At 52.5% G+C, this 18,110-nt stretch overlaps 1 protein-coding gene across 1 annotated transcript; it reads left to right on the top strand.

Annotated features, from left to right (window-relative positions):
• Positions 1-9,430: 9,430 nt before the first annotated feature.
• On the top strand, positions 9,431-13,868 carry Isl2 (ISL LIM homeobox 2). The gene is made up of 6 exons (XM_041638749.1): positions 9,431-9,488; positions 10,287-10,476; positions 10,583-10,845; positions 12,206-12,489; positions 13,005-13,172; positions 13,488-13,868. The coding sequence occupies exons 1-6, from the start codon at positions 9,431-9,433 to the stop codon at positions 13,602-13,604; spliced, it is 1,080 nt and encodes a 359-aa protein (XP_041494683.1). The 3' UTR covers positions 13,605-13,868.
• Positions 13,869-18,110: the final 4,242 nt, after the last annotated feature.

Consider the following 18,110-nt stretch of genomic DNA (forward strand, 5'->3'; position numbering starts at 1 on the left):
CAAGCAATGATACCGCTGTTCAGCAGAATGAGGCTTCAACAAGGGCAGCATTATGATTTTGTTCTCAACCATAAGGCCTGTCTGAGGCAGCTATAAATAACACACACTGTCCATAATTCAAGTTGATCAAAATAGAGCTCAGCGCAGTGATATGGGGCAGGATCTGCCTGCCTCCAAACCAATTACACGTTCCTAGCGGCTGAGTGCCTGACTGGGTTCCCTCCTGCAGCGGGCTAATGCCCATCCCAATCTCACTAATCACAATCTGTCCATGATTAGACCTTGGGCGGTCTCCTCAGAGGAGAGCTGACAACCCGGATTCTGTTATCTCCTGTATTACCTAATTTGGAACCTGCCGGCAGCTCAAACCTCCAGGAGATGTTGAACAGGCAAAATAGGACAAGAATCTTTACTTTTTATTAGGAGAAAAAAACCCACACATTTAGTTTCTTGTGAATATGTGTTAGAAAGAATAGAAGCTATTCTGAAAAGCCATCAAAAGGACAATAGCTTGTTAAAGGAGAGTCTTGTGTTTTAGAGTCTTCCATTCGTCATGAACAAAGGCAAGGGCCCACAAGCACAGGCCCTCAAGTCTGCACGGCTTAAACCCAACACATCCCGGAGAACGTCAGCCCTTAGGACGGTATCTTGTTATGAGGTGGAGAGATAGCTCAACCGTTAAGAATGTTTGCTGCAACCGTGCAGCCACCGTGGAAGTCAGTGTGGCAGTTCCTCAGACCACTGGGCGTCAACCTACGGCAAGATCCAGCTATACCACTCTTGGGCATACACCCAAAGGATGCTTAAAATCACACCACAAGGACACTTGCTCAACTATGTTCACAGAGGCTATAGTTGTAATAGCTAGAACCTGGAAACAACCTAGATGTCTGTCTACTGAGGAATGGACAAAGAAAACCTGGTATATTTACACAGTGGTGTATTAAGCAGCTGTTAAAAACAGGGATACCAGGAAATTTGAAGGCAAATGGATGGAACTAGAAGAAAATCATCCTGAGTGAGGGAACCCAGACCGAGAAAGACAAACACAGTATGTACTCACACGTGAGTGGATGTTAGCTGTAAAATAAAGGAAATCTATGCTACAATCCACAGACCCAGAGAGACTAGGAAACAAGGAGACTTCATAGGGGTTGTGGGGGTGGGGACACCCAGATCTCCCTGGGAAGGAGAAATAGAGATTTTGTGAATGGACTGAGGCAGGTGGGATGGGAGCGAGCAATCAGGTTGGGGCGGGGTTGGAGGGGGAGAGTTCTGAGGGGGACTGTTGGGGGGAGAATTTCTGGGTTGGGCAGAAGCCTGGGGCAGGAGAATCTCCCAGAAGCCTATGGGGAGGACTCCAGCTTAGACTCCTAGCAACAGCGGATAAGTAGCCTGGCCATCTCCAGTTGTCATCAGAGAGGCAGAAGAAGAGACCCACAGCCAAACATTAGGCAGAGTTCAGGAATACTGCGCGGAGCAGGAGAAAGGAGTGCAGGAGCCAGAGGGGCTAAGGACACCACGGAAAGGCTCACAGTTACCTAACCCGGGCTCATGGGGGCTTGCAGAGACTGAACCGACAACCAGGGAGCCTGCATGGGACTGACCTAGGCCCTCTGCATGTGTATGACAGTTGTGTAGCTTAGTCCTTTTATAGGACTCCTAACAGCTGAAACAGGAGCTGTCTCTGACTCTTTCAGTGACTTTGGGGACCCTACTCGTCACACTGGGTCTCCTTGCCCAGCCTCAATACAGGGAGAGGTGCTTAGTCTTACTGCAACTTGAAAAGCTATGTTTTATTGATGCCCACAGAAGACCTGCCCTTTCCTGGATGGAGATGGAAGAGAAGGGGATTGGGGGGGGGGGTAGGAAAGAAAGTAGGGGAGGTTGCAGCTAGGATGTAAAATAAATAGACGGGGAAATAAAGGAATGATGCTGCTTTTGTGGAGGGCCCGAGTTTGGTTCCTAGCACCCCCACATGTGGCATCTCACAGCTGCCTGAAGTTCCAGGTCCTGGACACCTGCATCCTTCCCTGAAGTTCCAGGTCCTGGACACCTGCATCCTTCCCTGAAGTTCCAGGTCCTGGACACCTGCATCCTTCCCTGAAGTTCCAGGTCCTGGACACCTGCATCCTTCCCTGAAGTTCCAGGTCCTGGACACCTGCATCCTTCCCTGAAGTTCCAGGTCCTGGACACCTGCATCCTTCCCTGAAGTTCCAGGTGCTGGACACCTGCATCCTTCCCTGAAGTTCCAGGTCCTGGACACCTGCATCCTTCCCTGAAGTTCCAGGTCCTGGACACCTGCATCCTTCCCTGAAGTTCCAGGTGCTGGACACCTGCATCCTTCCCTGAAGTTCCAGGTGCTGGACACCTGCATCCTTCCCTGAAGTTCCAGGTCCTGGACACCTGCATCCTTCCCTGAAGTTCCAGGTGCTGGACACCTGCATCCTTCCCTGAAGTTCCAGGTCCTGGACACCTGCATCCTTCCCTGAAGTTCCAGGTCCTGGACACCTGCATCCTTCCCTGAAGTTCCAGGTCCTGGACACCTGCATCCTTCCCTGAAGTTCCAGGTGCTGGACACCTGATATCCTTCCCTGAAGTTCCAGGTCCTGGACACCTGCATCCTTCCCTGAAGTTCCAGGTGCTGGACACCTGCATCCTTCTCTGACTTGTGTTTGCTGCACTCGTGTGATATATACTCACACAGACATATAAATAAAAATAAAATAAATAAAATTATTGTTATCCTGCTGTGTGACTAATAATTTGAAAGGTATTATTAATGCTTATGCTGACAATTACTCTAATTTGAATATAGCAGTGTTGTTAAGCAGACATGTAACCTGGATCTGGAGATGCATACCTGTAAAACCAGTGCGTAGGAGGTACAGACGGAAGGCTCATGAGCCTTGTGCGGATTATACACATTAGTGAGCTTGAGCTTAGTCTGGGGTGCATGAGTCCTTGCCTCAGAAAACAAAACTAGAGAACTAAAGAGACAAGGGCCTAGCTCCAAGCCTGTCGCGCCTGAATCAAGATGCTCAGAATCACTCCCAGGCCTTGCTGAGCTAGCCTGTTTCCCCCTTCTGGAAAGATGGGGAACTGCAGTTTTCCCGAAGCAGCCACCAAAGTTCCTTCCTGTGGTTGGCTCCTGTTTCTATGATCTAGCAGGAAGACTGGCTTCCAGCTCTCTCTGTGTTCCTCCAGCCGCCTTTGAGGGCGTGATTTAGAGTGAAGCATATGTTTGCGCGTGTGTGTGTGTGTGTGTGCGCGCGCGTGTGTGTGTGTGTGTGTTTAACAAAAGTGTTCATCTGTCTCCATTTTGTTTTGTTTTGTTTTTTCCTTTTGGTTTTTCAAGACAGGGTTTCTCTGTGAAACAGCCATAGCTGTCCTGGAACTCACTCTGTAGACCAGGCTGGCCTCGAACTCACAGAGATCTGCCTGTTTCTGCTGGGATTAAAGGGGTGTGCCACCACCGCCCCATCTTCTGCAGTGACCTGTGGTGATTTTGTTGTCCAGCTCTCATCTGCATCCTCTCACAGTGTCTGTCCCAGAAACAAGCGTGCTGTAGATTGTGGGATGGCTTGTTTGTTTAAATATGGAAGAGTTTAATCCCAAGCCTGTCCACCATAAACAAAGTAACAAACAGCACAAAACCATTTCCATCTGGACAGACCGCAAGATCATGACCCATCTCATGGCCTGAAGTGGGCTTGAGTCTCAGTCATCTCTCACTAATTGGATTGACTTCTGAAGGTTATTGATTTTGAGCTGCTTAAAGACGACACTGGAACCTGCCCCAGTGCTGCAAGGCTGGGCTGGCTTCGTGGGACCACAGCCTCTGCAGTCACAAGGGCTTTATGCTCTGTTGTCAGGGTTTTGAAATTTAGAGCAGGAAGTGCAGCAACTTCATTTCAGTGGGATCTACAAACACTGTGGCTAATCCTGTTAGGAGGTGTCTGGGGGCTTTAGACGGGGTCTTACTTGATCCTAAGCCCCGGGTCCATTCTAAAGCAAGTGTTCAGGAAATGGTAAGGAGAGAAGGGTCAGCCGGTAGGTAGCTCTCTGTTAAAGGGGCAGGAAAGACAGTCATACATACTAGGAGGAGGGTTGGCTCTCAGTATCAGAGGGCCCAATGCCTCATCCTGATTTGCCCAGTTTTTTCTTTTCCCCAGGCCTTAGTCGCTCAACTGAGGCATGGTGCCCTGGTCTCCACCTCCCAAGAGAAGCCTATGGTGGTAAAGTCATGAATACTGGCATCTCCAACAGTGTTTGGAGAAAAAGAACGGTCTTGTGAACTTGTATTTGAAGGGGTGGGAGCAAGAGGAGAAGCCTGGAGCAGCTGCCTTAGAGGTGCTCGGTGGTCTCAGAATTGGACCAGGGTAGACTGGCATCCTCAGGCAGGTACTCCCGCAGACATGCCTTGACCTGGGCCAAGGAACCTGACTTTCAGCTCTATTACTGTTGTTTATATATTGCACGATAAATCTCAGATTCTTTTCTAATATTATTATGATGCAGATTTAAAATTTCTCCCCAGATAGCTCATGTATTGAGGGCTTCAATTCTGCAGGTGGAATTGAATGATGCTGGATCCTGGGGCGCACTGACTAACCAATAGATAAATTCATCGATAAGGATGTAGTTGATGGGCTATTAGGAAACGGGCCTGGATGAATGGCATAGGATACTCCAGGTGTCTATGAAAGGCATTTCTTGTCGTGGGTCTGTCCCCCTCAAACCTCCACCTCTAGGGATCCTGCCATGTCCTATCATACCCCCTCTGCCATGATGCTCCACCTGGAGGTGACACAGCTCAGAAGGAATGGGATCCTGGCAGTCCCCAGCCAAGGAACACTGAGTGTTGCAGCTCCAGTGGAAGAGCGCTCTGTCTGGCAGTAGGGAGCAGGGAACAGCACAGGCCACAGTAAGCTTAGCAGCTTAGAGCCCTGCTCTAGGGAAGGTTTTCCCCAGTGTGACAGAGGCAGCTTCCCAGGGAAGTTGTTACAACTCTGCTCTGCTAGGGGAAGGTTTACCCAGGGAAAGTGTTACAGCCCTGCCCTCTCAGCTCTGGGACTTCCGCTGCGAAGTTTTAACAACTCTGCAGCTGCTAAGAAAAGGCTTCCCCAGCAAAAGAAGTGTTCCGGTCGCTCTGCTCTGGCATCCCCAGCAAAAGTGTTACAGTCCGGTTCTGCTCTGTCTCTGCTCTAGGGAAATAGATTTATTGGGAGCAAAGAAACCAGGAGAATGGCTGCCTCTGCCAGGATGGAAGAAATAAGCAGCAAATTGACCAGGGCTTATATAGGGCTTCTTAGGAGTGGAGTTTTCCCAGGGAGAAGAGGAATTGGTTCCCTGCTCAGGGATTGGTTAGCCTAGTTGATCAGTGGCAGAGATGGCTGATTTCAGAGAAACTCTTTCATTGGCCTTTTAAAGCTTTTAGGCTCTAGTTTGGGGGCCAGGATATATATATATTTGGGGGCCAGGATATGTATATATTTCACTGACTTTGACTGTAGGGACAAAGTGTGTTTCTTTGACACTGGTTTCAGAGTTAGGGTGTATTTCTTTGGTTCTGGGTTCAGGGCTAAAACATTTCTTTCACTGGCTCAAGTCTCAGGGCCAAGGTGTGTTTCTTTCATTGGCTCGGTTCTCAGAGCCAGGGTGTGTTTCTTTGGCTGGCCCAGGTCTCAGAATCAGGGTGGATTTCTTTGGCTGGCTCTTTTACCCTACACTGCCTTACCGCAGCCTCAGAGCAAGGGGCTTCAACTGTGGACCGAAAATTGAGACGGTCAGTTATAACTCTTCTATAACTTGTTGTGTTTTTTTTTTTGGTTGACTATTTTGTTATAGTGTTGAAAAGATATCCAGAGTGTAGATCGAGGCTCCTCCCACTACCAGTGGCTTCTTCTGTGAGTGATTGAGAGGCGATACACATCAAAGAATCCCCACGCAGACACTGGACACTGAGAGCCTGGTTCAAATGCTGCCTCTCCGATAGTTGCATGCTCTGGCACGAGGTAGGTGGCCTTTCCACACCGCTGCTCGTCAGCTGTCATGTAGGGGTAACTGGACCACAGTAACCCATCCCTAGGATTTCTGTGAGATATGTTGAAGCACACGACCCCGAGACTCATGTATTGGTTGGCCATGGTGATGGCTTGACCATGATCAGTATGCCCTTTTACATCTGTGAATCTACGGGAAAAGAAGGGGTAAGAACAGGAAGGGGAGATGTGGAAAGGAAGCCGATTGTGTGTCTGCATGAATGTGCATGTGCAGGCTGCCACAGGCTCTCTGGGTCCTGAGCTGGGATCTGTGCAGGCATGTGCTACCTCTGCCCTGTCAGTCAAGGGGAGCATGACCCGCCCGCTGTCCTGCCTCCTGGTACTAAGAGAAAGGAAATGGGAAGGGTAGAAAGGATGGAAAAATTGCCTAAGCCCACCAGCACCAGCACCACCACCACTACCACCACCACCACCACCACAACAACAACAACTACTAAAACCCCAAAAACCAAAAGCCAGTCTGTTTTCCATTGCTTGCCCTATGTAGGTGACTCCCTAGCCCTGGCCACAGGTTCCTGCTGCTCCTTCCCTCAGCAAGGCTTGTTCTCAGAAGCTGTTGTCATCACAGAGGGAGACCACCTGCTTTCTCAGGGACCTTTGCACCTGGGCCAACTGTGAGCATGTTCAGTATCAATGACAGAATGGGGACATATTCAGGGACTTCCTCTGCAGTCCTTAAGTCTTCCCCTGCAATAGCTGGGGTTAGGGCTCTCAACAAGGACAAGAAAGGAGAAAGGTCTCTCGGGTGTCACAGCCAGGGAAATGGAGAGAAGAGGACCCTGTCCCTCTGGAAGGAAAGCTTGGTGTTGTGTGTGTTGGGGGGAGGGGAACAGAGAAGCAGGCAGCCCCAAAAGACACCCATGTGTTTCCCATGCCAGCACTGGACTCCTGTGGCCAAGGAGAACCACATGAGGGACCTGAAAATGGTCTCTCAGAGAAATAGAGGTGAGTGGTTTAGAAGTCTTCTGAGTATAGTCTCGGGAGACTGGGTTTCTTGTTGGGAAGGGGGGAGTATCTATAGGCAGAAGAGGGTTAAAGGTTGAGCTTAGGATTCCTGTTGAGATCTGCTCCCTCCTGACAGCCAGTACCAGGGTGAACAGTGGGATCTTAGGGGTAAAGGGAGCCAGGTTTGGCCAGGGGCTGTCTTGGGGTAGAGAGTGAGGGCACACTGTCCTGGTGTGCCTGGAGCTTCCCACACAGCAGGCACAGTGCAGAGCGCTCACTAACATCACCAATAAACAAAGTCCACACCTAGGGCAGGATGGTCCTCCCATTCACGGGGCAGGCACACAGAACACGCACGCATTACATTCACAAACAAATCGTTGGGCAACAGGCAGAATGTGCTTAGACCCCGCTTCTAATAAGGCCCACACAGGAAAGGCAGTCTTGGTAACACAGACTCTCAACACAGAGAGAGCCACTGTGGTTACCATGGTCTCCACACACTGATCAACGCCTTTGCACCAGGTATGAGTTTAAGGCTTTCCCTGAAACTAGTTTAATTTTTACAAAGCAAAGATAGCTGGTCTAAAGACATCCCATTTTACAGATGAGGAAAAGTGAGGGAAAGAGAATGAAACACCCGAAGTCACACAGCGGCCAGGGCAAAGATTGAGGCTCCTTACTTTCCTCGTGGTGGTTTGGGTTTACTAGCAAACTTAGCAGGGCTCCAGCCCCTGACACAGCTCACAGAGACCGAGAGCCACTGGGGCGCTAGTGGATGAGACAGAAAGGGATCAGCCTGTTGTCAGGGGTTTGCAGGCAGTGGCAGGTCCAGTGAGAGCCCTAGAGCTCCGAGGGTGGAGGTGAGGGCCAAAAGCCGCAGAAACCGGGCTGTAGAGCGACGAGCCAGAGGGCGGCTTCCTGCACCGAAGCTCCTCGGAGGAGCGGTTTTTGTGCATCCAGGGTCTACCTAGCCCCGACTTTCTACAGAGCTCTCCGAGCTCTTGGCGGCATCAGTTTCCCAGCCCAACAGCCTCTGGCTATTAGCAGTTGGGCTGCCGCGCCCGAATTCGCTCTCAGGCGGAAAGGCCTGCAGACAACCGAGTCGGGACACATAGGATTGGGTGGAGACTCTCCCAGGAGCCCACCCGCACTCCACCTAGAGAGGCATCAAGTTCTTGGTGTCCTTTTAAAATGGGGGTGGGGAACTTAAAGACCATCTATGGATAAACGCTGTTTATACCTCATTCATTTGTCTTTCAACCCTTTCAAACAAAACTCATGGCGAATTTTGTGAAGGAAAAAAAAAGTCCTGATTTTGTAGAAGTTGCAGATTTTCTAAAGATTAAAAAGCCATCGAGAAGATAGCAAATTACCCCTCGCCCCACATTTGTTTCTGAGTATTTGCGTTGTAATCAGTTTTATGAAATCCACAATGAGAGTTCGTGAAAATCGTTTATTCTGGAAGTGTAACACATCTCAACGGCGTTCTTCGAAGGAGCCAAGCAGCAGAGTGGAGAAAGGAGGGGGTGGGAGTCGGCGTTAACTTAACCAAAAAGAGGAAAAAGATGAGGGAGGAGAAAGAGCCGCCGCAAGGGTGGAAGCAGGACCTTGGCTAGAGCCTCTGGATTCCTTCCGGCTTTACCCACCTGCAACATCGAGTTTTCTACGGGCGGAGCGGGTGGGAAAGTCCGAATAGAGTTTATCCAAACCCAGGTGGTCAATTCCTACCCGTTCTCTCTAACTTGGACCCCAGCCGAACAAAGGCTCAGGCGCACAGGGGAGGAAGGTGGCCCACAGGACCAGCGATGGTCGCGACCCAACGGATCCCCTTTTCTCCCTTAGTCCTGTCGTCCCCAGGAGGAATTCCTATTTTAAAAATTATAAAAGAAAAACACTTTTAAGGGAGAGACGGCTCCCATCTATCCCCAGGTGTCCATCACCCTGCTAGGCAGCGACTGGGGCAACCGCCCGCAAGTCCACAGAAAGCGCGGCGCTGCGGCAGAGCCCGCTGGGTGGAGACGCAGTTTCCCTGGGATTGCGGGACCCGGGGCCGCAGAGCGGATCCTGGAAGGTTTCAGGGAGGAGGGGGCTGTGCTCCATTGTTCATTCCCGGCCAATCAGAACTGGCCCACTTCCTCGCAGCCAATCTCCCGGCGCTACCCAAGCCCACCCTCCGGGTCCCCATCACCTCCCCCGCAGTCCCCGCCGCTGTGGGGGAGCCGGGTGACGACGCTACAGGTCCCGCCTCCAGCTCCGGCCCGGGCGAGTGCGTGCTGACGTCATGCTGCGTGCGGGTCGGTGCGGAATCGCCCCTTCAACTCCGCGGGGCAGGAGTTAGTTAGCAAAGAGCAGAGGCTGGGCGCGCGACCCTGGTCCTTCAGCCCCTGGCCGCACGCTTTGCGTACATCTCTCTCTGCATGGTGGATATTATTTTTCATTATCCTTTTCTGGGTGCTATGGGGGATCATTCCAAGAGTAAGTCTTTCTGTGTGTGTGGGTGTGTATGCGTGTTTAATATGCAACATTTCCAATGCAGAAGAATGTTTAGCGGATTCTACAAGTGGCTTCTATTTGACAAAATACTTGGGAGAATAAAGAAAAAAACCAATGCATTTTGCCTGTAGCAGTGTTTATCCTTTGGAATCCTGTTGTTTTATTTTATAATTAGACTTTATTTCCCAAGCCGGCTGAACTGACCCCAAGACTGTGAATTCTTTCTCTTTTCTGCTAGGACGATTAGGTTTGACTTAGAGAGATGGGATTTTTTTTTTCCTGTTTGCTTGTCTTTTGGTCTTTCGAAGCTAGAGAGATTTCAGTCGCTTGATCTGCGCGGTGTTTAATTAAGATCTGTCGAAGAAGCTGAGCGGGGACCGCGCTGAAAGCTGCGGTGTGGAGGTGTGGATGTTGGGATTGGAGGGAGTCGTTGTGAGAGGGCGGAAATCCGGGCTTGGCCGCCAGTGTGGACGCGGAGGCGTCCGGGGCTCCCCGGTGTCACTGTGCTGTCGTCCGCCTCCCGTTAGTTCTGTCTGTATCTGGACCGATACGACGCGCCCGTTCAAAGACCGTGATAACGGAAATGTCAGGAGATTGTGTTGTTTTCGTTTCCTATTTTCTGGACCTTTCGAAAGCTTTCCGTTCCCTTGTGGTCGCACTTCTAAGAGTAAGAGAGGGAGAGCGAGAGAGCGAGAGAGGGTTGGGTTGGGGATGCAGCGGCCAAGGCCGGCCAGGGTCGGCAGACAGGCCTGACACGGGCCCTGCGCCCTTCCCCGCCAGAGAAGCTCGGGACGGCCATGTGCGTGGGCTGCGGGAGTCAGATCCACGACCAGTTTATCCTTCGGGTGTCGCCCGACCTCGAGTGGCACGCCGCCTGCCTCAAGTGCGCCGAGTGCAGCCAGTACCTGGACGAGACGTGCACGTGCTTCGTGAGAGACGGGAAAACCTACTGCAAGCGGGACTACGTCAGGTGAGCTGGCGGGACCTCGGGTTCGGCCCCCGTGGGCTGGGGGACACGGCTGCGCGTCCCGGGCCCGGGTACCCCGCGCTGACGCCCGCCGCGCCCGGGCCCGCAGGCTGTTCGGCATCAAGTGCGCCCAGTGCCAGGTGGGCTTCAGCAGCAGCGACCTGGTGATGCGGGCGCGGGACAGCGTGTACCACATCGAGTGCTTCCGCTGCTCCGTGTGCAGCCGCCAGCTGCTGCCGGGAGATGAGTTCTCGCTGCGGGAGCACGAGCTGCTCTGCCGAGCCGACCACGGCCTCCTGCTGGAGCGCGCTGCGGCCGGCAGCCCGCGTAGCCCCGGCCCGCTCCCCGGCGCCCGCGGCCTGCATCTGCCAGGTAAGCCGCTCTCCCGGCCCGCGTAGCCGCACCGCGTCGGTGGGATGTGCGAGTGTATAGCCGGCCGCCGAGCTTCCGACGGGAAGCTGGTGTGAGAGGCCCTGGCGCTGGGAATCCGGCCGTGTGTATCTGGGGTGGGGAACTGGAAGTGTGTGAGCCTGAGCTTCGGGAGTTGTGTTCTCCGTGGTCCGTACCCTGTAGGACACGATGCTAGGATCCGGAGAGTGGAGCTTGTTTGGGTTTGTTTAGAATTCCTTTAAAGAACAGGTTATCGTCAGGGAGAAAAGATGATATCCGGCCTGGAGCCTACCGGAGAAGGCCAGCCTTGTAAAAGAGGGGCCTGTGTTCTTGTTTTGAGGTCCAGCTAGGACGATTGGCGTCCTAACTAGGAGTTGCTCAGACTGGGTTTTGGCCAGAAACAGGTGGAGAGAGTGTCACAGAGACCCCAGCTCCAGGAAGCCAGAAGGTCTGAGGCACAGACCCTGGCTCTCCAGGCTGTGTGGCCCCAGGGCTCCACCCCTCTCTGTTTCTCCGTTTCCACACTGTAGAAAGAGGAAATTGGTCTGGGTGGGCTATTTGTAAATGTTTACCCAGACCTAGAAATGCCTAGAGGGGACATCAATGTAAACAGTGCAGCTAATCTCCAGTGGACGTGTAGACCGGGTTGGACGCGACACAGTGGAGTTCGTGTTCACGAACCCCTTCTGGAGATGGCCCAGGGGCTCCCTTTGTTGTGAAAATGTAGGCTTAAAGCTGTTCCAGGTGGGTGTGAGTGGCACCAGCCACTGGGCAGAGGGAACCCGAGCGAAGGGGACAGTCTCCGGGCTGAAGCTCCAGGGCAGACAGCCAGGAAGGAACCATTCTGTACCCAGAAGGCCTTCGCTGTCTCAAGTCGGATTCTTCGGTGTTCCAGAGTGTTCCAAACGGCGAGACGGGCCGAAGCAGGCCTTTAGGAGCAGAAGAGTTTTTCAGTCTGGGAGTTTGCTGGGTCCCAAGCCCCGGACTATTCCCTTTCCCCTCCGGAGTCGCACTGCCATTTCTACCTCTTCCTCTAAAACCCCACCTTCTTACACAGGGCTTCGCTTGTCCAGCTGGGCGCAGTTGGGTTTTCCTAGGGTCTGCTAGTAAGCGCAGCGGCCTAAAGCAGAACTCCAGAGTCCTGCAGGACTCCAGGAGATCGCTGAGAGGCAGTCGGGCTTGGGAGCCAGGGACAGAACAAAAAGCATACTCCTTTTGGGTAAGGCGAACGGATGGAGAGAGAAATGAAAAATAACCAAATGAACGGAATAAAAGGGAAACGAAATCTTGGGGAGCATGACTGGCGACCCATCTGACCTCCTGCTTCTCTCGGCCCCTGCAGACACCGGGTCCGGACGGCAGCCCTCGCTGCGCACGCACGTGCACAAGCAGGCAGAGAAGACTACCAGGGTGCGGACTGTGCTCAACGAGAAGCAGCTGCACACCCTGAGGACCTGCTACGCCGCTAACCCGCGGCCCGACGCGCTCATGAAGGAGCAGCTAGTGGAGATGACGGGCCTGAGCCCACGGGTCATCCGCGTGTGGTTCCAGAACAAGCGTTGCAAGGACAAGAAGAAGTCCATTCTCATGAAACAGCTACAGCAGCAGCAGCACAGTGACAAGGCGGTGAGGTGCTGGCGGTGGCGGGGAGGCGGGCGGTGGCCACCGAGGCATTCCGGAGGCCTCTTTCTGGAGAGACCTAGGCGGAACTGGACTCTCCACGCAGCCTGGCACCACAAGGAAAGGCTAGCCTTAGCCTTCAAGTTGCGGTGGTTGGTGGTGGTGTCTTGTGCCAGCGACAGCCCAGAGTCGAGGGGCCCTAGACAAGGAGTCCTAGCCACGGATTGCCAGGTGTAATTTTCTTTGTCAGGATCCGAAGGTCACCCCCTTTGTATGCTTGGCTAGGAAAGGGCGTAAAAGCTTCCGTTTCCCCGGCCTGGTGTTTGGCTCATAGTAGTGAAGCGGTTGGCGGATTTGTGGGCCCTAGGGTATCTCCAATGCGGAGGTGTGCAGTCAAGTGTGCCTCCTCACACCAATGCGGTCTCCAAGTCGGTCTCCAGAACCTGGGGCTCCATGCTCGAAAAGTGGTGCAAAAGCCAAGACCTAACTCTAATGCCTTGTGCCGTCCCCTTGCCCCTTAGAGCCTCCAGGGACTGACTGGGACGCCCCTGGTGGCGGGCAGCCCCATCCGCCATGAGAATGCGGTGCAGGGCAGTGCAGTGGAGGTGCAGACGTACCAGCCGCCTTGGAAAGCGCTCAGCGAGTTTGCACTCCAGAGTGACCTGGACCAACCCGCTTTTCAACAGCTGGTGAGGCCCTGCGCTAACTGCCCAGTGGGAGTGGAATGGAGGGGACTTTGCGTTGGGACAAGGGGTCCGGGACAGAACTGGCAATGGGGAAAGGCTCTTGGGCCTCACTGCTGACACTAAACCTGGTTTTAATGTCTCTCCCTCACCTGCCCAAATCCCCCTGTGTCACTGGAGGACCTGGCATCCCTCTCCTCAGAATTTACTCAGCTGGCGACTTGTCTGCTGGGAACACGCAGGGTCTCTGAGCAGGTGACCCAGGATCACCGGCTCGGGCGTGTACACACTTGTTCTACCCTGGTGTCTCTGCCCTCCCAGGTCTCCTTCTCAGAGTCTGGCTCCCTAGGCAACTCCTCCGGCAGCGACGTGACTTCTCTGTCCTCACAGCTCCCGGACACCCCCAACAGTATGGTGCCTAGTCCCGTGGAGACGTGAGCAGGGACCCCTAGCTGCCAGCCCGCGGACCTCGCATGCTCCCTGCATGAGACTCACCCATGCTCAGGCCATTCCAGCTCCGAAAACTCTCTGGCCCTTGTAATTATTGTTGTTATTTAAAGCGAGGGGGGCAGAGGCAGGCGACGACAACGACAGGACAACCAGAAGAGCAGGACGCAGCCTGCCCCCGCCGCCGAGACTGGAGACTGTTGCTCCCAGGACTTTGTTTTTCTTGAAATAGAATTTGGGACTTTCTGGGTTAGCTCCGCCCTCGGCTCTCCCGCGCTGCGTGGGGAGCTGCCACTCTGCCTCTCCGTGCCACACTCGCCCAGGAACCCACCTCTGCGTGGGGCCCTACAGGGACCTGCCCTCCCTCGTGGGAGCTGCTCCGGACGCACCTGCGCTGACCCTATGCTTTGCACCGGCCCTGACGGTGAGGAGGACGGGACAACTCCAGGGAACTGACACAACCCCGAAAGCGCATGACTGCCGGACAAAGTAGAAACCAGACTATCTTTAAAAAAATGTTTTAAATTATCAGTCGACGGAGGACAGTGAGAGCCTTTGCCGAACAAACGTAAGTTATTGTTATTTATTGTGAGGCGAATAGTGGGATGAATATTTTGATCTTAATAAAAAACAACCCGATGCCATGCCGCTCCTGTGTGCTGTTGGCGCCCGGGGAGCCAGACAACGCCACTTCGCAAGTGGGCCTCAAGGGAAGTTTCAGCTTCACCCGCCCTCGTGCTGCGGTGCAGTCGGTGCCCGACGGGCGGGCCGGACGCTGATTGGACGCCGACGGGCGTGCCCGGCGGGGATTGGGCACCTACAGGGCGGGCCCGACATTTATTGGGTGCCGGCGGGCCGGGGCGGGGCGGGGCGGTTCGGGTGCGGTGCGAGCCTTCAGGCGGTTCTGCAAGGCTCTGCACCTGAGGCGTGGGCGCCTGGAGACCGGTGTCCAGTTGTGGGGTGATAGGTTTGGGTGGGGCGCGAAGCCCACCTTGCGCCCCTGGGCTCTGCGACGCGTCCTACGAGCTGTCCCCAGAGTGGATGCGCGACGTGATCAATCTCGCTGCATTTATTAATTCCCCTGTCTAGACAGAGGAGAAGGCCGGGGCGGCTCCTTATCTACGTTTGGCATCACCTGCAAGCGATACACTGAAGGAGCCACAACAAGCCCCCGCTAGGATCGCGGCGCAGGAGAAAATAAGTCCACCCAGAACCAGTCTGGCGTGTCCTTGGTTTATTTTCTTTCCAGGCCCGAAATGGAGGGGGCGGGGGATGGCCCCTGGATATGTCGTGCCCAGGTCACTTGGTGTGACATTTCAAACCCCTGCGACTTGTTTTCTTGAAAACTGGCTTTAGCGATCGCAGGAAATAACCAAGAGATACTGAATCTCCAGCAGGCCGCCCCAGGCAAGCAGAAGGAAAAAAAAAAAAAATCCCGGCAGGCTCAGGTTTTACCCTCTACAAATATTTAACCCTTTGGCAGTCTAGGACAATTCTTTCCCAAAGCCAGCCTCCTGTCCTCCCTTGGCTGATTTGGAAAGCTGCCTCTATCAGCCAACCTGCCAATCCTGCAACAATCTGACATTTCTCTTTTCTAGTTCCCACAGTTAGATATCCCACAGGGCGTCCCTCTATGTCCAGGTTTTGTTTTTTGAAGGCGTGCAGAGCACTTTCGGGGTAGGGGACAAATAACCATCCTAGTGTATAGGTAAGGATTGGGGACAAATGTACTCAAAAGGCAGCTGCCGTTCCGGATAGAGGAGTAGACCCCCCCCCCCCTCGTTAGAAGCAGCCGCTTGGGCCATACAGCAGTTTCACACCCATCCATCCCACAGCACCAATTAGGGATGGAAGGCTTCCTGGCAATTAAACAAAATGAGAAGAGGTGGGAAAATTGAACTACATTTATAGTTCACTTCCTGAAAGTCAAGGTGATGCTAGCACTTAGAAAAGGGGCGGGGCATTCCCTTTCTTGGAGATTTAGGAAATAGTCTGCAAATGTAGATAAGATACAAACAAGCGCGCGCGCGCGCGCGCGCACACACACACACACACACACACACACACACACACACACACACACACGTGTTAATCAGGGCCAGCTTTACCTCTCAAGGCTGGTTCTTTGAGGCGTCATTCCCCGAACTTAGACCATTCCCTCCTAAGCAGAAATACAGATTCCTCCGTTTTGCATCTGGCTGGCTATTGGATAGGAAACAAAACTTTGCTAAATCTTATTTTCGGAAACTTTAGATTATCAAAATATTGGGTTTTTACTTTTTTTTTTATTAAAAAGGAACGGGTCCTTAGGGAATTTCATTATAAGAGCTAAATTTTTGCTTGACTGGGTGCATGCAGTATTTTATAAACATCTACATACCTAGTTACTGCGATATTTCCCCTCATCTTTCAAAGCTGAAACAAACATTTGACTTCAACACTGGTGCGTGCCTTTTACTACCTTGGGAAATTACCCAGGTAACAGTGGTCACTGTGCAGTAAGTTGTATGAGACATCACAAACGTTTTCTCTCATTACCCAAAGGAGCGTGTGGTGCTCTCAAGTTCCCAGGGGATAAACTTGCATGTCCTTGGCAAAGTATCAGATCTACAGTTAGTTACATGAATAAATATCCATTTTACTGGTTCCCAGGTCATCTTTAAACATCTTCTGTAATGAAGTAGGGATTTCCTGGTAAATTAAATTACCTGTGACAATTACAACTTTTGTGCCTTTTACTAATGTTTATTAAGAGTAGTAAAACCTTGGTTCAAGGGAAGAGACTATGGATGAAAAAAGAGGCTTATTTAAAGTGATTCACTTCAGAATAAGATTTTTTTTTTCTCAGAAGATTTAACTAATTATTTGCTGAGCTCTGGGAAATGGTGGCAGGAAAAACATCCCAGAGACAAATTTTTGGCCACACAATTTTGTAAGGCCACACAATTCTGGGAACTTCAGAGTCCGTGTGGCAGTGTTCTGAATGACTGGGACGACACCAGCCTTTCTCTTTTGAATATGGAGTAGTTAAAGCTCAGGCTTGCCAGAGCTGGGAAGAGCGGGTTTAAGTGACACATTGTTCTAACTCTGTCCTTCAAAAACGTGAGACTCTGCCACTTTTGCCTAGAGGTAGGCTTTCTCTGCCAAGGTGGAAGTTAGTGCTCACCAAAGGGCCAGGCAGAATAGAAGCCTGCTGGGGGGAGAAAACAAAGGCCGGGTAAGGACGGGTAAAAGTATTTGTAGAGAAGTCAGTCCCCAACGGAGCTGCGATAAAAGCAGGAAATTCAGTTTATTAAGCTGATGCTGGGAAGATTAGAGGCTTTTAACCGTGGGCCTGATTGACGTAAAAGTAAACTTTCTTTAAAATACAGAGATTCAGTGCTATAATGAGGATTGTGTGACCAATTACAGGCTAGCACCTTGTTGATGGAGACTGTGCATAGAAAATGCAGATAAACAGAGCTAGGTTGAGAGCAGCGATGGGAGCAAGAAAGGGCACGAGGAATCCTCCAGATGTGGGGCTGGGCAACTCCAGGTCCCAGCTCCTTTGTGCCTTTAGCAGCAATCCCCAGTCGAACAGGAATGCTAGGTGGGTCCAGCCTTTGACCACAGAACCCTCCTCTGGTCAGCATCTGGGGGTGGGCTGAGTGAGAGTTTGCTAGCTGGGAAGCTGGATATGTAAATGAGGTGTGTGCCTACGGAGGCTGAGCCGGGGCACTGGTGTGTGTGTGTGTGTGTGTGTGTGTGTGTTGGGGGGGTTGAGATGAGGGAAGACTGGAGACCTAGAGGACAATGTCCTTTTTGACATCCACCAGGAAAGATGCAGGTGTTTTTCACAGCTGCAAGAATCTGAGGAACGAAGAAGTTAAGGTTAAGGCCAGGGCTTGACCTAGGACTCACTGAGGCCTCCAGATTCAAGGTCACAGGGCCCACCAGCTAGAGTCTGGCGGGGTGGGGGATGGGGGCAGCTGTGGCTGAGGACTCGGTAGGTCCGAAGCTCTGATGTGCCCTTGGGCTTTCAGAAGAACTGGTTCTGCAGTGATTGGGAGAAATTTTGTCACCCCAGGTACGTATTTTGGTTGTAAATGTCGCTGCTCCTGGGCTCTGAGCACCTTTTCCAAGTCGGGTTCTAATTCTAGACTCTCTAGACTCGGGGCCAGCGGCGCCCTCACCCCAGAAGGAAGCCGCTGCTCTGCGACTTTATCGGGCGCTTCACACAGGGGCAGCGGGACCATTCGATTACAACTTTAATTGCGAATTCTGGTAGAGCTTTGGGAGGTTAATCACTGCTGTCTCGATTATTTATGGCTTTTTGGCAAATTTCCCACCAGATAAGAGGTATATTCCATCGCGAAGCACCTCGCAGGGAACCTTATAAACTTGATTCCCCACGGCTGCGGGGACGCCCTCCACCGGCTCCGGCCCTCCCTCTCCGGAGACGAGGTGTGTCGAGTCCTCCGGACAGGAGCGCCCACGGAGATGCTCCGCATGGTTTAC

The sequence above is a fragment of the Microtus oregoni genome, unplaced genomic scaffold (genome assembly GCF_018167655.1).
Source record: "Microtus oregoni isolate MIOR12 unplaced genomic scaffold, Mior012 000055F_ref0000237, whole genome shotgun sequence".
Taxonomy (NCBI): domain Eukaryota; kingdom Metazoa; phylum Chordata; class Mammalia; order Rodentia; family Cricetidae; genus Microtus; species Microtus oregoni.

Coding starts and splice junctions, on each gene's coding strand:
- Isl2 (XM_041638749.1), top strand. CDS start 9,431: ATGGTGGATATTATTTTTCATTATCCTTTTCTGGGTGCTATGGGGGAT. Junction 10,477..10,582: donor TGCAAGCGGGACTACGTCAG/GTGAGCTGGCGG, acceptor CCGGGCCCGCAG/GCTGTTCGGCATCAAGTGCG. Junction 10,846..12,205: donor CCGCGGCCTGCATCTGCCAG/GTAAGCCGCTCT, acceptor CGGCCCCTGCAG/ACACCGGGTCCGGACGGCAG.